Consider the following 21381-nt stretch of genomic DNA (forward strand, 5'->3'; position numbering starts at 1 on the left):
GACACCATGAAACTGTCTCCTAAAACAGTTTAAATATATAATATAATAATATACAGTTTATGATATATATATATATATATATATATATATATATTTATATTATAATTGAGTAGAGGCTTATTTTGTTCAGTATGTAGTTGGCTCACGCCTTAGTGAATGTTTGCTCCGAGTCGGTGACGGAGTCCGCGGCTGATTTTTAATTAATTTTAATGGAGTGAATTTTGAAAAATGAAATGAACCGCGTGAAAAATTTGTTTTGGTGCTTAATAAAATTGAAGAATGGTTGATTGTTCATTCCGCTGTTTTCGAGAGAAGTATGACAAAGAATGAGAAATTTGTAACTTTTTAATTATCTCAACGGCTATTATTTTGGCGCTATTTTTTTTAATTCGGTTTACCTTATGGTCACGTTCTTTGTTTGTCATAAGTCAAGATTTTTCACGCTTGACTTATGACTTACCTCACTCGCTGTTTTTATTCGGATGGATTTTAAATTCTTGCAGGCATTGAATTACGCAATGTAGTGAATGCAGTCAAAGTCAAAAGAGCGAAATTAAACGAAACTTGATAAACCGATATTGTGCGGTCATTCAGTCATAGAGTATTAGGTTATCAAAGTCCATTGGAGTGATTGCTAGCTGACATTAGTTTAAAGCCTAATAGCTTTCAGTATAGAAGCTGAATTAAGTATAGTTTTTAGATTCTAGCCGAAACTGCACGCCAACGCTTTTTGACACTGAAAAATAACAGACTTTGGTTAATTTCTATGTCTTCTTTTTAATAGCCGCCCTCATCTTCTCAGACGGCTATTATAGCGCTCTTATTTTTTTTGCTTCGTCGAACTTTTTTTCGCTTTACCCGTTTTGCCGCTTTTTCGACGTTTTGCGTGAAATCTTTTTGACTTCTCTAGGCTAGTTTCACTCTTCTGTCATTCTGATCAACGTCCTTTTAAACAGCAGCTGCTCAGCAATGCAATTCAAAATGAAGAGAGTCTGTCTGAAAAAATCAAATTCAAATAGAAACGGGATAAACCCATAAAACCATTTTTACATGCCCGGTACTTGAACTATGTTCTCATAAGTTTTAGTTACTATCTATAATGCTTATTGGTATTGATACTAGACCCTGTAGCCTCTCACTGAAAGACAGGAGTATGTTCAATTACGAAATGACATCAAAATAAATCGCACTTAAAAATGTTTTTATACAAAAATCAATTTTTGTTGCTATTTTCTCTTCTTTCAATCCCAATAGAGTTATGGGAATCAACGGCGGCTATTTTCCGGCAATCTGCCGGGTATGTTTCTTTTTCAATCCCGGTGTGCATCAACCGCCTGAACGGCTGCTTTTTTCCGGCAATTTGCAGACTATGTTTTTCCTAATTTTTTGCAGTTTCCTAAATAATTTTTAACAGGTTTCTTATCCTAATATGACTTGCCTCATGTTTTTCGCGAATTTTTAAACTCTTCTGTGCCTGAAAGATTTTTTTTTTACTTTTTGCGCTGTTATAAAAATTATTATTTTAGGTTTCTAGTGTTTAGTTAAAGTTGTTTTTGAGAACTTGTTTTTTTATGAATTAAAATTTTTCTTTTATTCTCATGAGTAGTTTAATTATATACACTGATTTTGGAAGAGGATGTTTTTCGTTTGTTTATTTTGATTAGTTTCCGGAATGTTTTTTTAACCTTTTTTCACTGTTTCGTTTCTCGTAGTTCACGTTTTCCATGTTTGACGCCTAACTTACTTCACTCCCGATTTCAACTGAACGGATTTTAAGTTCTTTCACTAATTGATTTACGCGTTGTAGTGAATGCGGTCAAGGTCGAACGAGCAAAATCAAAAGAAAGGAGATAAACCGATAAAGAGCGGTCATTATGTCATAGTGCATTAGGATAGTTGCTACCTGGATTTATTATTCAGCTTAATAGCCTTCATTTTGAAGCTGAATTAGTTATAATTTTATAATCTAACTGAAACTGCACGCCAAATTTTAGCACTTTTTGACACTTACAAACAAAATGTGCGATTTTTTTTTCTTTTTTTTCTGGTTCAAATCCGATGTACGTCATTGGCGGCCATTTTCCGGCAATTTGGTGGCTATTTTTTAATAAAGGTGATTTGCGACAGCCAATTGGTTTGACCTGACACTGTAGTGGAGAAATTTACTTTCATGAGTTATCTAAGAATGTCCCTCCAAAGTAATATTATTGGTATGTATACTTTTTGTGATCGAATGTTGAAAAAGCTCCCGAATTCTTTTCTTGACTTTGGGGGTGCTAAATTAATTCTAAATGAAGGAGTTGTAAATTAATTTACGGGTGGTAAATAAATTCTACTTCGGCCTAATTGATCTGATTTTCGTGTGAAATGTCAATAATCTTCTGAACACTAACGCTTAACTTTGCTTGATAAGAATACGGAGTTAAGGATTTTCGGGTATATACGGAATGATTAGAATGTCAATACATACAATTATTATTTGCTCTCACACGATGTTTGTAGCAATTATGTTAGTCCTGCTGCTCTTTTTTAATGCAATTTTTTGCACCGCCAAATTTTTGTCTGACCATCTGGTTTTTTGTCCTCCAAGATAAGCAGGTAGAGCCCGGAGACCATTATGTTCTCTCAAATCCTTCTGACTCACTGGTCTCTAAGTATGCGGACTTTTTCCACGACTTTGAGTTTTTGAAATGGGATAAACAGGTAAACGGCGGGAGTTAAGTTGCAATAGGTAAACATAAACAGGCAATACATAAACAGGTAAACTGTGGGAGTTAAGTTGCAATGGAGCACATCAGCTGTAAGGCCTAAATTGAAGGTGAAACGGTCATTTTTGAGCCCTGAACGAAGCAATTTTTCCTTTTTGTCTTTAATTTTTTTACTTTGGTTATTTCAATGGCCTGTCACAGCCTATATGGCTATTATGCTCTGCAAAATTACTTTTTATTCTAATGTATTTTGTTTTTTTTCTATTATGCCAACGTTAACACAAGAGTCAACGCACTTTTCGCTAATTTTTCCGACTTTTTTGTCATTTTTGACATTTTATTAGTTTTTCCTGCCTCAGTGGCCATAGAAATTCCTCCATGGTTTGATAATGGGTTTCTCCATAGTTTTTGATGGCAATGGAATGGTTTTCAACATTTTAATATCACAAATTGTTGCAATTTTTTAATAAAATTTTAAAATTTTTCCAAAGTTTTATCATGTTTCAAGTTTCTCGATCTTTTTGAGCCAGCAAAACTTTTTGTTGACTTGAAATTAGGTTACTGGGTACGTTTTGGAGACAATAGAATGGTTCTATAGATGTTAATACCACGAATTTAAGCGTTATTTAAAAAATATTGCGATTTGTAAATTATTGTTAATCTCTGAGTCATCAATCTTTAATGGCCATTGACACTTTTTAGGTCTTGCGGACAAAAAAAATTGTGAACATATTAATTTTGCGAAGTTTACAGACTTTCAGTATTTTTTTTTCTTTTTCTTTTTATATTTTTTTCTTTCAATTTTTTAAAGTGTTTGTCATATTTCTCGAGTTCTATCTTCAATGGCCAATAAATCTTTCACGTGTTGTGAGTTGCTTAAAGGGTATATATTGGATCAAATTTGCCCTTAAGAGTAAAAGTTTTAACATTTTTTAGCAATGATTTTTGTTAAGTTTGATTATTTTAGTTCCTCAATGTTTGAGAACTTGTACTGCTGTGTTACTGCTTAGTTTTTCTAGTGTAAATTGAATGGTTTTCAACATTTTAATATTTTTGTAGTTTTTTATAAAGTTTTTGAAAATCTGTGATTTGTTGAGTTGTCCAAGACCCAGGGATTGGGAACCTCCTCTGGGGTTTCATGATAGGCTAATGTCGGGTTTGGTGATCCTAATATTCAGAAGTTTAGAAACTCTCAGTAAATTTTGCAATTTTAAATTTTTATGTTTTTGTCATATTTTCGCGAGATTTTCAAACTTTTATGGCCGATAAACCTCTTACATGGCTTGTTGCGTGGATCAATGAGTATTTTAATGAGATCAATTTTGGTCTTCAAGGTAAAATATTCAAGAGTTTTGGCGGTGATTTCTCCTTTAATTTGGTTATTTTACTATCTCATTTTTTGAAACTACTTATCTTTCTGGCTGGCATTGTTAAATTGATCTCCTGGTCAATTTCTCATTCAATTTTTATTTTATTTTAGGCCTTGTCCTGCTATGTTAATTAGTAAGATGTTTTCACACATTTTTCTATGACTTTGATCTCCCAAAACGGAATAAACAGCTAGCGTTAGTAGTCCACCAAGTGCTTAATGTGTTGATGTTGCTGGGAAGGCCTTTTAAGAGTTTTGTTCTTGAAAATGATAATGATAATAATGTTGAAAAATGATACTAAATTTGCAAATTTGAAGATTTTGAAAGTTGTCAGTTTTTGAGTTCTCCTAGTACCGTGGTTACTAGGGGAAATGGAATGATTAAAAAAATTCAATTCTTTTCTATTTTGTTTGCAAGTTTGTGTGTCGTTTTGAGTTAATACCAGCCTTAGTGGCCAGTGAACCTCCTCTGGGTTTGATGATGGGTCACTGCATAATTTCGAGTGGCCTTTTTTTGGTTTATTTTTTTTCAAATTTTTCAATCAAAGGTTTAATTATGTTATGGGCCCTTGAAACTTCTTGTGGGCTTAAATTGGGTTGGTGGATATTTTCTGGAGTCAATGAAATGGTTCTCAAGATATGAATATCACGAACCCCTGCCCCATTTCAAAAAAAAAATTTTCAATTGTTTTCAAAGTTTTGTCATTTTCTGAGTTTAAGAATCAATGAATTAAGGGCCATTGAATCTTTTCAAGTCATGCAGATGAGTTGCTGCACAGATTCGAGAGACAGAATGATTTTTAACATATTATTTTTATTGCGAAGTTTAGAAGCTTTCAGTAAGTTTTGGTATTTTCAATTTTTCCTTTAAGTATTTGACATTTCGCAAGTTTTTCTTATCTTTAGTGGCCAATAAACCTATTTCATGGCCTGTCTGTGTGTGTCACTTGGTATTTTAATGGGATCAAATGTGGCCTTAAAGGTAAAAGCTTCAAGAGTTTTAGCGGTGATTTTTTTAGTTTGATTATTTTAGTTTCTCAACTTTTGAGACTGTTTATCTAAATTGATTTCCTGATCAGATACGGTAGTTCTAAGTTCTTATTCAATTCTTTGGATTGTTTTTGGGGACTTGTCCTGTTTTGCTTCTTGTTTCGTCTAACGCTTTTCTGTTTTTGTATTTTAGCTTAAGTCCTGATAGCCGACTGATTAACGCTTCAGTCAATTACGACAGGTAGGTTGTGCAAACCCCTCCTTGGTGGCAGTTTTTTGCGCCTGTAAAAAATGATCTAGGCTACAGCCCCCCTCTGTATTAAATTGCCGCAGCTGTCGTTTTAGATCAATTTGTCCGACGTTAGTCGGTTTATGTTATTTGATTTAGTGTTTGCTAACAATGGTGTTGTTTTCACAGAAATGCTTTATCGCACCGACTTCTTCCCTGGACTGGGCTGGATGTTGACTAAGAGCACCTTCAAGCAACTTCAACCCAAATGGCCTGCAGCGTCAGTGTAAAATTACAACAATCCACAAAGTTCTTTTTAAAATAATCTGTATGACTGACTGACTGACTTCGCTTACCTCAAAATAAGTTTCCTCAAAGATACCTCAAATACCTCAAAGAAACAGGGTTTTTTAAATGCTGCGAAGATTAAAAAACTGATTGAGGAGAAAAGAATGTAACAATTAACATCCTTTTGTTGTTATTAACAGCAAGGCGATAGCTGGGGCTGTTATTGGCCTTCTCTTGTTTTTTATGACTCGAAGAGAGTATTGGTTTTCTTAGTGTGTTCACCGGAAGCTCTATTTGTTCATGTGGCGTTTTGACCTGAAAGCGAAAGCGAGCAAAATTGTCATGCGAACTAATTTCTTCCGATCGAGAGCAGATTTTTTGTTATAGTTCCCTTTTCTCTGTCTCTGTATGCCTAGTATACCTTTTGCCCTCTCGTGTTCCTTGCCAAGTTGAAAATTATAAGGTTTGCTTGACAAATATTTTTAATACCGTGTATCAACTATTTCCTGGCTGCAAATTGCGATACAAAACACAGTATGCTGTGGTATACTGAATGTTATCTTTTTTTTTACAGAGGCAGGTGTGTAACGTTTTATCCCAGCGTTTTGAAAAGAGACGTTAAGATTTTTTGCATGTGATTTCATTGTATTTAATTGGTCAAACTGATGTATCTGGGAAACCGAGAGATGCATTACGTAATTTTCTCAAATGCTTCCAGGTACTGGGACGATTGGGTGCGGGAGCCGGGTCAAATGGGCCAGGGTGCCAAGTCATGTATTCGCCCAGAGATTTCACGGACGAGTACTTTTGGAAAGAAAGGTGTGAGCAATGGGCAGTTTTTCAATGAGCATCTCAAATTCATCAACCACGCCACCACTGATGTCCATTTCACTCAGTTGGACCTCTCTTATCTCTTCAAGGTAGTTCCCGTTGTTGATGATGTTTTGATTAATAGCCGCACAGCGTTAGCTGGGGCTATTATTGGCCTTCTCTTGTTTTTATCACAATTCAAAGAATTTGAATTGTATTGGGGCGCTGTCTTTTTTTAAAGATCTGTTCACACATTTTCATGATTTTTGAAGTCAAATTGGAGTTGTGATTTCGGTCACGCCAAAAGCGAAAGTGGAGCGAGAAAGCGAGTGGTTTTGCGGCGTGAAATTTTTTCTCTCTATTCAAAGTAGAGTGAGAAAATGGTGTTTCAACAAAAATTCGCTTTCTCGCTACTGGTTTTTTGTTCACATGCGGCAATCTCACTTTGATTTTTACTGTTTTTTCGATTTTTTTGATCAGATTTTTTCTAACTGGTTTTCCCAATTCAATCATAGTTAATTCTAGGCCGTTGTTTTTGTTTCAACCAAATTTTCATTTCTCGCTAAGGTTTTTTTATTCACCTGCGGCATTTTTACATTGATTTGTTTTTTTTAATAGCCGCCCTCATCTTCTCACCGGCTATTATAGCGCTTTTTTCTACTTCGTTGAATTTTTTTAGCTTTACCTATTTTGCCGCTTTTTCGACATTTTGCATGAAATCTTTTTGACTTCTCTAGGCTAGTTTCACTCTTCTGTCATTCTGCTCAACGTCCTTTTAAACAGCAGCTGCTCAGCAATGCAATTCAAAATGAAGAAAGTCTGTTTGAAAAAATAAAATTCAAATAGAAACGGGATAAACCCATAAAACCATTTTTACATGCCCGTTACTTGAACTTTGTTCTCATAAGTTTTAGTTACTATCTATAATGCTTATTGGTATTGATACTAGACCCTGTAGCCTCTCACTGAAAGACAGGAGTATGTTCAATTACGAAATGACATTACGAAACTTTGTTCTCATAAGTTTTAGTTACTATCTATAATGCTTATTGGTATTGATAATAGACCCTGCAGCCGCTCACTGAGAGACAGGAGTATGTTCAATTACGAAATGACATCAAAATAAATCGCACTTAAAAATGTTTTTATACAAAAATAAATTTTTGTTGTTATTTTCTTTTCTTTCAATCCCAATAGAGTTATGGGAATCAACGGTGGCTATTTTCCGGCAATCTGCCGGGTATGTTTTAATTTTTTAATCTGATTTTTTCAGAAATGGTTTTCCCAATTCAGTTTTAGTCCGTTCTAGGTCTAGTTTTTTTGTTTAGTGGATGAAATTTTATTGAATTGTACGTCAGGACTTGTCCTGCTATTTTTTTTATTTCGGCGTCAAGGTTTTTGTTACGACCATATAATAAAATATAATAAATTCGTTTGCGATATACAAAGAACACAGTGATCATTCATGTATACCGCGCGAGCAGCAAAAGACTAAAAGCCTGTTTGAGGGGCCGCTTTATGGCTTATTTTCCCATAAATTTTCCTTTGCTGTTACATTTTTCAAAAAGAGTAGTCAATTGTAAATCCTTGTTCTAATGCTAGCGAAACTCATCATTGAACGCAGTAAAATGGATCAATTACCAAAAAAGACTACACAAAACTTCCGAGTCTAAAAATAGTTGTCCCTAACTTTATGAAGAAAATCATTCAAGTTTTGCTTCTCAGAATCAATTGCTTTTCTTATTATTCTTTAGTCAAAATTTTGTCAGTACGTTATACAATAAGCGAACTCTGACTGATATCCGCTTTCTGTTTTGCTTAGTAAGTTTATGAATGGCGAGGTAAACTTTTTAGTCCCTTTGTATCATTTAATGACTTTTCAACTTCATTTATTTCTAGGAACCTGTTGACTGATTCAAGTGGATGGGTTTTGCGTAGGATTGAAACCAGTAACTCAAATACTTCTTATACGTGTAGTTCAAAAATGGAATCTATTTCGTTCTTTTTTCTTGTCGTGCGAACCTCGTCCATCTTGTCGTGCGAACCTCTTCACTTCGAAAAACTACTCTGAGAAAAAAATGGTCTTTGTAACTTTGTTAAAATTGACTTGTTTGTGGTTCCATAAACTAATACTCCATATTGATAAGGGGTTTGAACATTTTGTTGAAAATTTTTTACTAGCAGGTTTTTGTCTAGAAAATGGCGCATTTGATATAAAACAGTTATGAGTTTTGCGCATTGTTTTTCATTAAAATTTACGTTTTCTCTGAAGTCAAGTTGATAGTGAATGAGGACTCCAAGATATTGGACAACTGTTTTGGCATCATTTTTGGCGTCGTTCCAGGTGAGAGGGTCAGAATTTTCATCTTTTTTTCGTTTAGTTTAAGTTGTTTTTCATCCACTCTGAAATTTTATTTAGCTCCTTTAGATGACTGTTTTCATTATAATCTCAATAATCTTTGTGTCGTCTGCAAATAATGTAATTTCACAATTTTTGACAATCGTCGGAAGATCATTGATGTACAATAGAAAAGTTGTCCTAGAACGGACCATGTGTAGTGTCTCTCATACTTGATGAAATATCGGTGAACTGCACAAACTGCTTGCGGTTCGATAGAAATGAATGTAGCAACCGTTCTACTGTACCTCGGAGATCATATCTTTCACATTTAGCAGGGAGCAATTGATGATCGACCTTGTCGAAGGCTTTTGATAAATCAAGCAACGTGCACTTGAATGGTTTATGCTGTTTTCGTTCAAGTAATGCTTCAAAAGTTTCAATTATTGCGTCGACCGTTGAACGCTTACTTAGAAAACCCTACTGTCTCCCTAACAATACCTTATGCTTTATACGACAATCTTAGATTCTTTGTGCCAAAGGTTCTCAAAAAGTCTGCCTACTGCTGGTAGTAAGGAGATGGGTCGATATTTTCTGGCTTCATTTTTTGGTCCTTCCTTATGAATGGTTATCACTCTACCAATTCTGAGTGAATTTCGGAAACAATCTTCCTCGATGCATTTGTTGAAAATTTGACTAAGCTGTTCTGAAAGTGTTGGTGACACAATCTTGAGAACAAATTTGATAGTCCAAAAGTATCTAAGACTTTTCTTGTTGTTCAAATGTTTGAGTTCATTAAATGATTCTAGTTTGTCTGTTTTGCTTAGAAACATTGATTTTTCATTCCGTAGTATGCTAGATATTTCAAAGTTCTCATTGTTTTGTTAAATTTGGTCCTGCTTCAACAAAAAAATCATTGAGCACTGTTGCGAATAAATCTTTCGATGGATCATGGTTAAAAGCCTATGTTCTTTTCGTTCGTCAAGTTTTTATAAACTGGAAGATTTTGTTGTTGTTTTTGTCATTTTCTTTAAGGAAAACTTTTAGTAAAACTCTTTCTTTGATATGCAAACTATTTATTTACATTTGTTGCGCTGCCGTTTGAATTTTTTTTCGGCCTCTTTAGATTTATTATCTAAGACTTTTTTCCAAAGCTTGTTCTTCTTAGAGCACTGGTTTTTCACCTCTAGTTATCGATCTGGGAAGTTATTCATCTCTTCCCTTCACTTTTGGTTTGATATTTTTTGAGGTATTATTTCGTCGAGTACTTTTTCCAATATTCTAGCAAATTTTTGTAACATGTCCGAGCTAGTGGATATAATTTTTGGGAACAAAATATTTTCAAATCTTTCAAATTTTGTTATTTACCTTGTGTTTTGTTTCTGTTTTGTCTCTAGTTTTTTGCAATTTCGGGTTATGAAACTGCTTTTTGTCACTGTCTTCTTTTCTGTTGATTGATCCTGAATCTATGATGACACTAAAATGATCACTCGCTGATGAGTTATGAACATGTGTTTGAACGGTAAAGTTTTTGAAAAAACTTTGTTAATTGTTGAGTGGCTTGATTGTGACAATCTCGTAAAGTTTGCAAGCTCGAATCCTAAGGCATGTAGATTTTGTATACGATTTAGTTTTCGATCTGACTCAACCGCAATGTCTATGTTGAAATCACCACGAACAATGTGATTAGTTTTGCTTTGTTCTCCAATTTCGAATAAATGATTCATAAGAATGTCAAATTCAAAAAAGTTCATTTTTGGTGCTTTATATTTTACAGTAATCAAAAGTTTTTTTCAATTTTGGGACATTCATTTTAACAGTTAAAATCTGTAAATTTTGGTGAGTAGTTTTATTTGATAGCAGTAATAAAATTTTGTTCAGCACTGAGGACTACCACACCGCCTTCCCTTTCAGCTTTTCGATTGCATGTTTCGATAGATTTCCACTCGCCGTGGCAGAAAATGTTCAGGTTTGAATACTCAAGCAGCCATGTTTCTTTTACGATTAAAAATCGTGGCTAAATATTTAAAACTTCGAGCTCAGCATTGAGTTCAAACTTGGCTCCTTATGAGCGAATGTTTTGCAAGTATAACAGTTTCTCCATTTCACGTTTATTTGACCTAACTGCCTTATTTTTATGGATGATCTGTTTTGGCAATCTAATTTTTCTTTATCAACATTGATGAAGAAAAGGAAATATTATTTTTTATAGAGAGTTCCTAAAACGGCGTCGAAAAGTGAAGTTCAAGTCACCGCCTAATAAGCAAAGCGTCGAGTTAATTTTTGTTCGCAGATAAAAAATTTGAAAGCGGAAGCAAATTGACATTTCGGCTTTCTGAGTAGAATCACATCCAGCCTACATGCCAATTTTAGAACTTTATACTCGAATCGGTGTTTGTTACTGGTTATTGTGCAGTTCCCATATATCAAAAAGGACACACTTTTATTCTATTCTTCCTATGTTTTCAACTTTCAGCGTAGAATGGCTTCCAGTTGAAAGACAATTTTTTCACAATTGAAATTGAAAATTTTAAAAACCTATTTGATCGTCGGAGAAAAATCACTTCCGGCTAAATCGGTTTTATGAACCTTTTTAAGAGAAAAAAGAACTTTAATAAAGAAACTTAGGGGGCAAAACCAGGAGGTAGGAAAAAATTAGAGCTAAGTAATCGAAGAACCTTCTGCATAAAATCACATCCAGTTGCACAACTGGCTCTAATTTTGGGTTATTGGGATTAAAATTTTTGGAAGTAAAGCTCTAAAGAACTTCAAACAAAAAAGTTTCATATTTTAATTTCATCAAATCAGTTACGAACAAAATGTTTAGCACTAGATTAGGCATCGTTTAAATAACGTTAGCGTGTAAGATAGATTTTTTTTCTTATAATATTCAGTTGCAGACAATCTCATAATTTTATGAATCTGGTTTTCGGAAGACGTTTTAGTAGCTTCATTATTGCGTTTGAATGGATTAGCACTAGTTGGTGTAGCATTTCGTGGTTCAACATTATTCACAAATCCGTTTCTGATGAGAGATTTTTCCAACTTGTATATATCAACATTTCTCACTGGCACAAATGTTTTATTTCCCGTTGGATCCATGTTATCACAACACAGTACAGAAATATTGCACTTATATGATGAAATTGTATAGCCCATTTCTTTACATAGTCTATTTATCAATGTCTCTGCTGGTGGTAATCTTTCGTTAATGTATATAAGTTTGCCATTCAAGTGGTTTTTTGAATAAAAGTTATTTTTTTACATCAGCACGAAGAAGTTTGCGTTGATTATACCCAAGGTCCTTTTGCGCAAATTTGGTAAACTTGATAATGACTGGAGGCATCATGATATGACGTCACAACCACTTCAAGTCTGCTTTTTGCTCATTCGCTCATGCAATTCCAACTGAAGTGCGTGCGTGACGTCATTTTTCGCTCTTAGAGGAGCGAGTTTTTTTGTTCATTCGCGTGATTAAATTTTTGGTCACACTTACCTCACTCTCAAAAATGACTTCCTCGCTTTGAAATTGACTTTTATTTACTTAAATTCAAAGAAATAAGGACAAAGGGTTGTGTGTCACTCTAAATGAAGGTTCTTTGAGAGCAGCTAATAGAGGCAGAAAAAACTTAGATTTTTAACCAAAATATAACATATCAGTTTTTAATGAAAAGACGATTGAAAATACGAATTTGGTCTGTCTTTTTTACTGTTTTTTTTAAACTGTAGATCTACGAAGTTTCTGCTTCAGCTATTTTCTGGCAATCTGCCAGCTATGTTAATAAGTTTTTCACTGGTATGAGTACTCGCACTCGTTCGCTTTCACGGAGGTTATTCAGTCAAAAATAGCAGGACCAAAAAGAAACAGATAAAGTAGATCAGACAATTATTCCAGTTTTCTGTCAGTAAGGGATTCGAAGAGTGCAAAAAATCGGAACAGATAATTGTTCAAAACTGTAAGAATTATTGAAATCAATGTTCTCAAAATTAGGTGTAAACAACTTTCAACAATCATTCCACATTATCTAATTTTTCCTCCTTGAAAGTCCCAATTTCCATGAATGAGAGGCGAATCATGGACAACAGTCCGCGACAACAGTCTGCGCTGTTTGCTGCAAATTGTTTTTAAATTAAAAATGCTATTATACAATATATCGTTTATTCTAGTATACTAAGAGGAGCCTAACAGTCACCAAAGTGCGGTTTTGTTATAGCTGCGAAGCTGTAAGCTGAGTGGAGTTATATTGCGGTGCTCTCGATTTTGTGCCATTCAAAGAATTTGGATCGTATTTGGGAGCTGTCTGTTTTAATAGCCGCGAACCGATAGCGGCTATTATTGGGGACATCGTGGTTTTTTTTTTTAATTCGTCGTCTCGATTCTTACAATCTGGCTTTTTGGAATTGAATTTTCAATGACTTCAGTGACTTCAATGACTTCAGTGCTTTGCAGTTAAAATTTGTGTACGTGAGGTTATTTGTTCTGCATTTAGGTCAATTGCGTTAGGTCTATCTTATTTTTTACTCAAAAAATGATGACATCTAAACTCACTTCATGAACCTGAAATTTTATTAACATCTACGAGTTAAAGATCAATAGCGTGCATATAAGTAGTGCCAAACGTTAATGCCCTAATTCTTGAGTATTAAAGTTTTGAGTTTTTGATTTCAAATATTAATTTCGCAAAATCCCTATTAATATGTGTCTCATAAAAATGACAGTACAAATCTAACCCATAAAGTCTAGTGGTCTATTAAGGGACTGGTGGTCAATCTATCTACCTTATTTTTTAGTTGTTTCATTTCCATGTAAAGCCACAAGCGTCTATCACGGCTATTTTCGGCAATCCGCCGGTTATATTTTACGACTCGAAGAGGCTTTATGGTTTTCTGTTTTCTTTTTGATGATGAACGGGCTAGAAAACCGGAAATTCGTGGAGTGAATAAAGTTTGAAAAAGTCGTTTCGGAGAAACATTCGAAGAAATGAGAAAAGAGAGAGTAGATATTTAGTTCATACCTTCTTTTGAAGCAGAGCGAGAAATATAGGCGTAAACAATTTTTGCTACGCGAGCAATTTTTTTGTTCACGTGCGGCGTTTTCAAGTTGTTTTTTGTTGTTCGTAATTTTGTTGTCTGTCAGGTCATTTTTGACTGAAGTTATCATTTTGAGGCTGTTTTGATAGCGTTTCGTTGGATTTTTTGCAATCAAGCTAATTTGAAGGTTTTTTTTTACTATTTGGCTATTTTTTGGCTATTTTAGCGATCTTAGGCCCATTTGTTTTATTGCTTTTACTTGCAATTGAAATTGCGCATAACGACCTGAGGTAGTTTTCATTACAATTTAGATACAGGTTTTTTTGTACCAAGCATTTTTGTCTTTTGAATTTTGGCATAAAATTAAAAAATTTTTGATTTTCTTAGGGTTACCTTTATTTCAGAATTAGATTGGTTTATGTGGTTTTTTTGTAGTGTTCGGGTTTTGTATGAGCAATGAAGTTGTCTCGATTGCTTGTAATGATGTTGATGTTTTCAGTTGGTGTTTGTACTTTTAATTGCTCTCAAAGAGAAGCCATTATTTTAAACGTGTGCGTCTCTTTTATGCAAAATTTTCGCTCGACTGTTAATGACATTTCAAGTGGCTTCTACGCCCTTGGCTTTCTGCATTTTGCGTGATCTGAAGTTCTCTTTCATTCACATTTTCAAGCAGCTGAACTCAATTGGCGGCAATTTAATACTATTAGTACTATTAACCTAATGAGGTTATTTGAAGCCCCCTAGTGAATTTCTTTGTCTCATTTGGTCCCCCGGACTGGAGCCGGCTGCAATTGATTAGAGCTCCCACTAGTCGTTCGAGAGCAATACTTCCAACGTTAGTCGGTTATGTTTACAAATTGAAAACGTAGGAATTTTTCTCTTTGTTTTGGCTTCTTTGATGCTTACTGCCGTCAGAAGCTAGTTATTCGAGAAGCTGCTTTTTGGCAAAGAAATCTTCGAGTCGGTTCCGAAATTCTTCCGGCAGTTTTTTAAGATCTGTTCTCACATTTTCATGATTTTTGAAGTCAAATTGAAATGATGATTTTTCGCTTTGATTTCACAGCAAAGTGGGAAAACGGTGTTTGAACAAAACTTTCCCTTTCTGGCTAGTGGTTTTTTGTTCACATGCGGAATTTTGACATTGATTTTAATTTTTCGATTTTTTATCTGATTTTTCTAATTGGTTCTACCAATCCATTCATAGTCCATTCTACTTCTAGTCTTTTGTTCAGTCATTAAAAATTCTCTGAATTGTGTCAGTCCTGCTATGTATTTTTTTCGTCGTCTGACGCTCTTTTTTGTTTTGCATTTGTTCTTTCGCTTGACTTTTTCATGCTTTATTTCTTGCTCTTTCACGCTTGATTTCTTGCTTTTTGGACCCGAAGATATTCTCTATGATACACCCACTTCAAACTAAAATTTCTAAGTTGGCTGCGATAACTTTTTTTACAACTCATTTCTGTTTCTATCTTTATTTTACGTCACGTATTTTCACTATCAGGCTTCAAAAATTGCCACTCTTTAACGTTTTAAATTGTTTACCTATATTCCTACCTTTACTTCAGCAGTGTTAAAAGAAATTGCTTGGGCTGGGAGTAGAACTAGAGTCGCTAGTGTCCCGTCTATTTCCTACATATGAGAATAGAGAAGAAATGAATAAACTGTAACACAGACTAATTTCGTATTCACTTTGCAAGTTACATTCGCTTGGCAATACAGTAAAGTATATATCAAGCTTTTGTTGTTGCATTGATTTTAAGCGTTATAGAAACGCTCTTTTGCGTATAATGTAGTCAAGCGTCTCTGTTAAAATCCAACTGGCGGAAGAAATCATGGACGCTAGGATAACCAAAAAGTGTGTACATAGACCAAGTCAACTCGAAGAGGGCGAGTTGTTGACCCGGTGAACAAGCGGCAACTTTTGTCGTTAGTGAGAAAATCTATAAATTCATGTGAGCCGATATGCATAGAATTTAACTCATTTTAATCTGATATTTGAGCTCTTTATTGTACTTGTGCTAGCTTCGGCAGCACATATACTAAAATTGGAACGATACAGAGAAGATTAGCATGGCCCCTGCGCAAGGATGACACGCAAAATCGTGAAGCGTTCCATATTTTTGGACACCTCAGCTAAATCAAATGACCTATCTCACCATGACTGTCAAGTCTCATATACTCAAGCGGATCTTGAGTGTCTGCCCCCCTCAAAAAAAATTAGTGGTTGCATATTATTTAGACCAACCAAGCGCAGCACGTGCCAGATTTTAGTTGATGATTCACTCGGGGTCACAAACGGAAGAGATTCACGCAATCTTACGTTAACGCACTTTCTACGATCACTCCCCAGGGCAATGTTTCATATCGACTAGCCAATCACTGATCAAAATGCGTCAAATGTTCCGCTTGCGTCAAAGTTATCTTCATGCACGTATTTTCGCTACTGATTGCTTTTTTATGAACATATATCATTCTTTCAATTGCATATTTTAATATATAAGTTCTAGATCACATGGCAGTATTTCAAAAATTGCGCTCTATAAGCAGCAAAATTTATAAATTAGTCTATTACATAAAAGGAAAACCGCCCCAAATATAATTTCTGTCTTAATGGCTTTCAAAATTTTTCTTCAAATTTTTTGGATCCCTATGAGAAAGAGACAAAGACAAAAAAGCTACCTTAAGTGTGGAATGAATACAACCTGTCTGCGATCTTTTCCGCTAGCTGATCTATTATACCAGGGAGTTAGTTACTAAAACAAAAAACTTTTCATAAGGGAGCCAAACATCAATTTTTGGAGGTGTGTCTAAATTGCGTCTATATAGGACTGGGGGCACTAGCGGAAAAGATCCCATGTCTCACCTAGATACTCTTTTATTTAGAATAATTTTGACTCATTCATGGACTACCGCCTGAACTCAGTGCCAGTGATCAGCCTGCGTGATCTGAAAAACCGCATCACGAAGGAGAACGAGGTCAAAGTCATCTACAAGAACAACAAAGAGTTCCAGTCGCATGCGAAGGCAGTTGGCATTATGAGTGACCTGAAGAGTGGTATTCCGAGGACTGCCTACAGGGGTGTGGTCACTTTTGTGTACATGGGCATTCGAGTCTACTTCGTGCCTGCTAAGCCTTGGGCGGGGTACCAGGCTTGAAGAACCAAATCCTGCAATCAAAAAGAAGGTACCTCCCATTTTTGATACAAGACGATAAAATATTTTATACTACTCTGAAGGGATTTAGACTCTTTTGAATAAGAGAAGGTTTACTGACCGACGCATCTATTGCATGCGCATAATAATGACTAAAATTATGCCCCAGAATGCTGCTAGATGTTAATTAATAGCCGCCATCATCCTTCCAAAGGATATTATTTAGGCGCTCGCCTTTTTTGCAATTCGAATAATATGAATTATATTGGTGCGCTCTTTTTTTTGAAAGAATTGTTTAATTGCTCTCAAACGAAGTTTGTAGCAATTATATTAGTCCTGTTTATCTTTTTTTTACGACTCGAAGAGGAGTATTGGAGAAGTCCTTTTTTAATCAATTTTATTGGAGTGATTTTTGAAGCGGGAAATGAAACGCGAGAAAAAATTTGGAGTGATTTTGGAGCTGAGCAAAAGTGAAGAGCGGAGCAAAAAGAGAGTAGTTTTTGTTCATACCGCTGTTTTTGAGAGAGTGAAAAATTGATGTGTGAAAAAATTTTCTCTAAGCGGCGAAATTTTTTTGTTCACGTGCGGCATTTGAAAGCAGTTTTTTGCAACTTTTGATGGTTATGAGGTTTTGTTATGATATTGCATTAGTTTTAGGCTTGTTTTGATAGGAATTGAAGGTTTCAAGTAGTTAATTTGAGTTTAATGCTAATTTGCAGGTTTTTGATCAGTTTTGCTGATTTTTAGACGAAATTTAATATTTTGCCTGATTTTTGGATTAATGCTCTAAGTGGGATTTGAATGGAAGCTTGTTACTTAAGGAATGTTCAGGTACCAATTGACTAAAGTTTTCTTGGTATAAATTAATTTTCTAGAAAAATTGACAGAAAAATTTAGAAATTTTAAACCGTTTTATTTTTTTTTGCATTTTTTTTTCAAATCTCAGACAAGTTTCTTAGCCCATAATGACTTGCCCGATTTTCATTGCTCTAGTTGCAAACGAACTTTACTCGGCTTTATATTTCCTTGTACTATTAAAAAACTCATAAGTATTTCTAAATTTTTTTGTTCAATTTGTTTTTGAGTGCAGTTTCTATTCTTCCTTAAATTTTTTATGAGATTTGTGGAGGTTCAGTAATAACAATGGTTGTTCTAGTTGTTTAGTCATAAGTATGGGCAATTTTTCCCTCCGAGTCGTTTCCGGAATTCTTCGGGCTATGTTTTTAATTTTTCGCTTGACCAATTTTTGTCTGACCCATTTGACTTTTTGTCCTCAAAAACGGTATAAACAGGTAGCGCCCAGCGGGTAGCAAGTTCTCTTAGAGCCTTTCAGCTCACGGTTTCCCATTTATGCGATTCACAAACTGTTTTGGTGACTTATACTTATGGTGTGAAGGACGGTTCTTAGAAGTTGACCCCCCCCCCCCACTTAACTCCCCCCACTTTACGCCCCCATCCCTACCCCTGCACACAACGTTCAGGCCGTAAGAGTGCTGTGCAGACATAGACCCATTCCACTCTTGCCCCACCCCGGTGAACGCCCCGCTGCGCTCACTTCACGCCTCCTTCAATTATGCTACAGTTAGCTTCACTAAACCGTGGCTAGCTAAACCGTGGCTCGCTCTCTGGTCGTTTGAGAGCAATTCACCCGACCTTAGTCGGTTATGTTTTATACTAGTCGAATAAAAGTTTTCGGCGACTAATAAGAGGTTTTACCGTAAGTTATTACTTACTCAACATTTTGCGTGAAATCTTCTTGACTTCTCTGGGTTACTTATAATCATCGCTCATTCTGCTCAAAGTTTTTAAAGCAGCAGTTGCTGAACGGAGCATTCTGAAATGAACGGAGTCTCAAAAAGGAATTCGGGAATATAAACGGGATAATCTCGGATAAACGGAAGACAAATTTTATATGCCCGCTACTTGAACTTCGTATGTCTTAGTTACAATCTCTATTTTTTATTCTGATTGATACTAGCTGCTGTTTCCACTCATAAAGACACAGGAATATGTCTATATATGGAATGACATGGAAATAATTCGGCTTTTTTTCAACTCAATCGGTGTTATGGGAATCAATTGCTGTTTTTTTTTCCGGCAATCTGCCGGGTATGTTTTAACTTCGTCTAAAATAAATGGTTCTCTTTACCGGCAAGTCACATTTTCTTTTGATTTCTCTAGGCTGGTTTTGTTCGTCGCTCTAGGTGTTTTAAACAGCAGTTGCACAGTAAAGCAATATAAATTGAACTCAGTCAATTTTGATTAATTAAGTCAAAAATTGAAATGGGATCAGCCCATAAAGCTCTATTTTAGATGGCTATGTAAACATTTGCGTCCTTGACTTTTTGAGTTTTGCGTAATCTAAATGTCTCTCTCATTTACCATTTTGAGCGGCCGAACTGAATTGGCGGTAGTTCACAAAAAGTTAGGTGAAAAGTGCGCCGAAATTGGTGTCATTTTTAAAAAAATTTTTTCACTGCTCAATAGCCGCCGTCAGCTTCTCAAACGGCTGTTATTAGGCGCTCTCCTTTTTTAAATTCGCTTTACCTTTTGATCACGTTTTTTGTTTTACATAACTCACGATTTTCACGCTTGACTTATTTCACTCAATATTTCAACTGAATGGTTTTTAAACTCTTTTACGTAGTGAATTACGTAATATAGTTGACAAGGTCAAAGTCAAAAGAGCAAAGTAAAAAGAAACGAGATAAATATATAAAGCCGGTCATTCAGTCATAATGCATCAGTCACAATGCACCGCAGAATGTGCAAATTTTACACACCAAATGAGAACACTTAGAAAAATTTCTATCAATTACTTTTTCTATTTCAATCCCAATGTGCATCTTGCGGGTGAACGGTGGCTATTTTCGAGCAATTTTCGACTATGTTTATTTTGATATATAATAACCTCTAATGACGTCATTTGAAGCACTCCTTAGTGAATTTAGCCCCCCCTCCCCCCAGTGAACAGTGAAGCAGGCTCTAATAGATTCGAGCTTCCACTAGTCATTCGAGAGTAATTCTTCCTACGTTAGTCGGTTACTTTGTAATCAACGGACACGACGTTTGTTCTGAAATCTTTGTTCTGTTTATCTTCGACTTGTTTTTAACTTGATGATGGCTGGACAAGGCCCAAGCTGGCTACTACTTAAGCCAACCGCTCATCAGTTGTTTGAGAGCAGTTCGAAAGACAATAGTTGTCTTAGTTTCTATGAGAATTGAGTAATTGAAGAACTCAGCCTTGTCATATTAAAGTAAAGCAGTGTAATCACGGTAAAGTGTAATCACGGTAATACACTTCTGTTGTATTTAGAATTTTGTAACTGTGAACTGTGAAAAAGAGACGATTATGAGCAGTGGACAGGACAATTTATTGGCTTACCAGTGAAACGAAGCTTGATGAATCTGGGTTATAAGCGCCATGTGATGTTGTGTACAAACTTATAAGATCTTTGCATGGATTTCAAGAGATTTGACAGGCCACCAAGATGCTTTGAAGATATGTCAACATATATCATGAATAGTTACCGCGTCAAGATCTTGCTAAAGTCTCAATGTTTTGTCAAGCGTGCCAAGATCTTGCATATCTTGACAAAATGCATCAAGATTGATTTTTCTGGGTTATAAGTTATCAATGGTGCTAACATGACAGACTTTACATGCGCCTGCCTCTGCAAGGCTTCAAACTCACTCTCCGACGTCATCAGTCATCTCTAGCCATTCCTATTAAATTTTCATTTCCTAGTACTTGACTCAAACTTACTTCCAACAATCTCCGTTTAATGACATGAGCAGCTAAATTACTTTAATGTAACTGCCAATTTAGAGAAAAGTGTGATTTGAAAAACAGGGTTTGAGTCTAAATGCTGATGCAATACTCGACAATCTACTAGACTAGCTCCTAAAAGTGAGCTGTTTTATTTCCAAATCTCCGAATTATAGATAATGTGTAATTAATCGAATTTATTTCCCATTCAGTGTAAGTAGTAAACGGTGCCTTTATTTTCATTATCTATTTGTACTTAATATTGTATCCAGACCCTCTTAATCACAATTGTTCTATATATAGGTATGAAATGAGGGGATTTCATTTGATTAGTGTTCAAACACCGATAATAATTGACTGCTTTCCTGCTTCTATTTTTATTGACCTATAGGATGTTGATTACTAAAGGCCTTGATGCGAGAATTTTAACGGGAGGATTGGATAGGGCAGCTGTTTATAGCGGAAGGAGGCGACTCAAGTCCCAAGCAGATTCTGATTTGCTGTCAAACAAAATTATTGTATTGTTTCGTTTGTGCAAGTTTGTGGCCTGATAGTTTTGACTTCTTATTAATACAACCGTCAGCAACACCAAGGATTTTATCCCGGCGTCTCCTTTTTAATTCCTCTCAAACGAAGTTAGTAGCAATTATTAGTCCTGTGATCTTTTTTAATGCGATTTTTCGTCTGACCCATTTG

The 21381-nt window shown here is 35.3% G+C and overlaps 1 protein-coding gene and 1 non-coding gene across 3 annotated transcripts in view; both read left to right on the plus strand.

The window, feature by feature from the left end:
- Positions 1 to 21059, plus strand: part of LOC142336240 (alpha-1,3-mannosyl-glycoprotein 2-beta-N-acetylglucosaminyltransferase-like) — a 127424-nt gene extending 106365 nt beyond the window's left edge. For both annotated transcript variants that reach the window (XM_075384921.1, XM_075384922.1), the window contains 4 exons: positions 5486 to 5576; positions 6303 to 6504; positions 16647 to 16947; positions 20233 to 21059. In XM_075384921.1, coding sequence (XP_075241036.1) covers positions 5486 to 5576; positions 6303 to 6504; positions 16647 to 16919 — 566 coding nt within the window. In that variant the 3' untranslated portion in view covers positions 16920 to 16947; positions 20233 to 21059. The remainder of the gene's footprint in view (positions 1 to 5485; positions 5577 to 6302; positions 6505 to 16646; positions 16948 to 20232) is intronic.
- On the plus strand, positions 15779 to 15885 carry LOC142337346 (U6 spliceosomal RNA). Its single transcript, XR_012758945.1, has one exon. It is a non-coding gene; the product is annotated as a U6 spliceosomal RNA (small nuclear RNA).
- Positions 21060 to 21381: the final 322 nt, after the last annotated feature.

The sequence above is a fragment of the Convolutriloba macropyga genome, chromosome 3 (assembly GCF_964194025.1).
Source record: "Convolutriloba macropyga chromosome 3, txConMacr16.3, whole genome shotgun sequence".
Taxonomy (NCBI): domain Eukaryota; kingdom Metazoa; phylum Xenacoelomorpha; order Acoela; family Convolutidae; genus Convolutriloba; species Convolutriloba macropyga.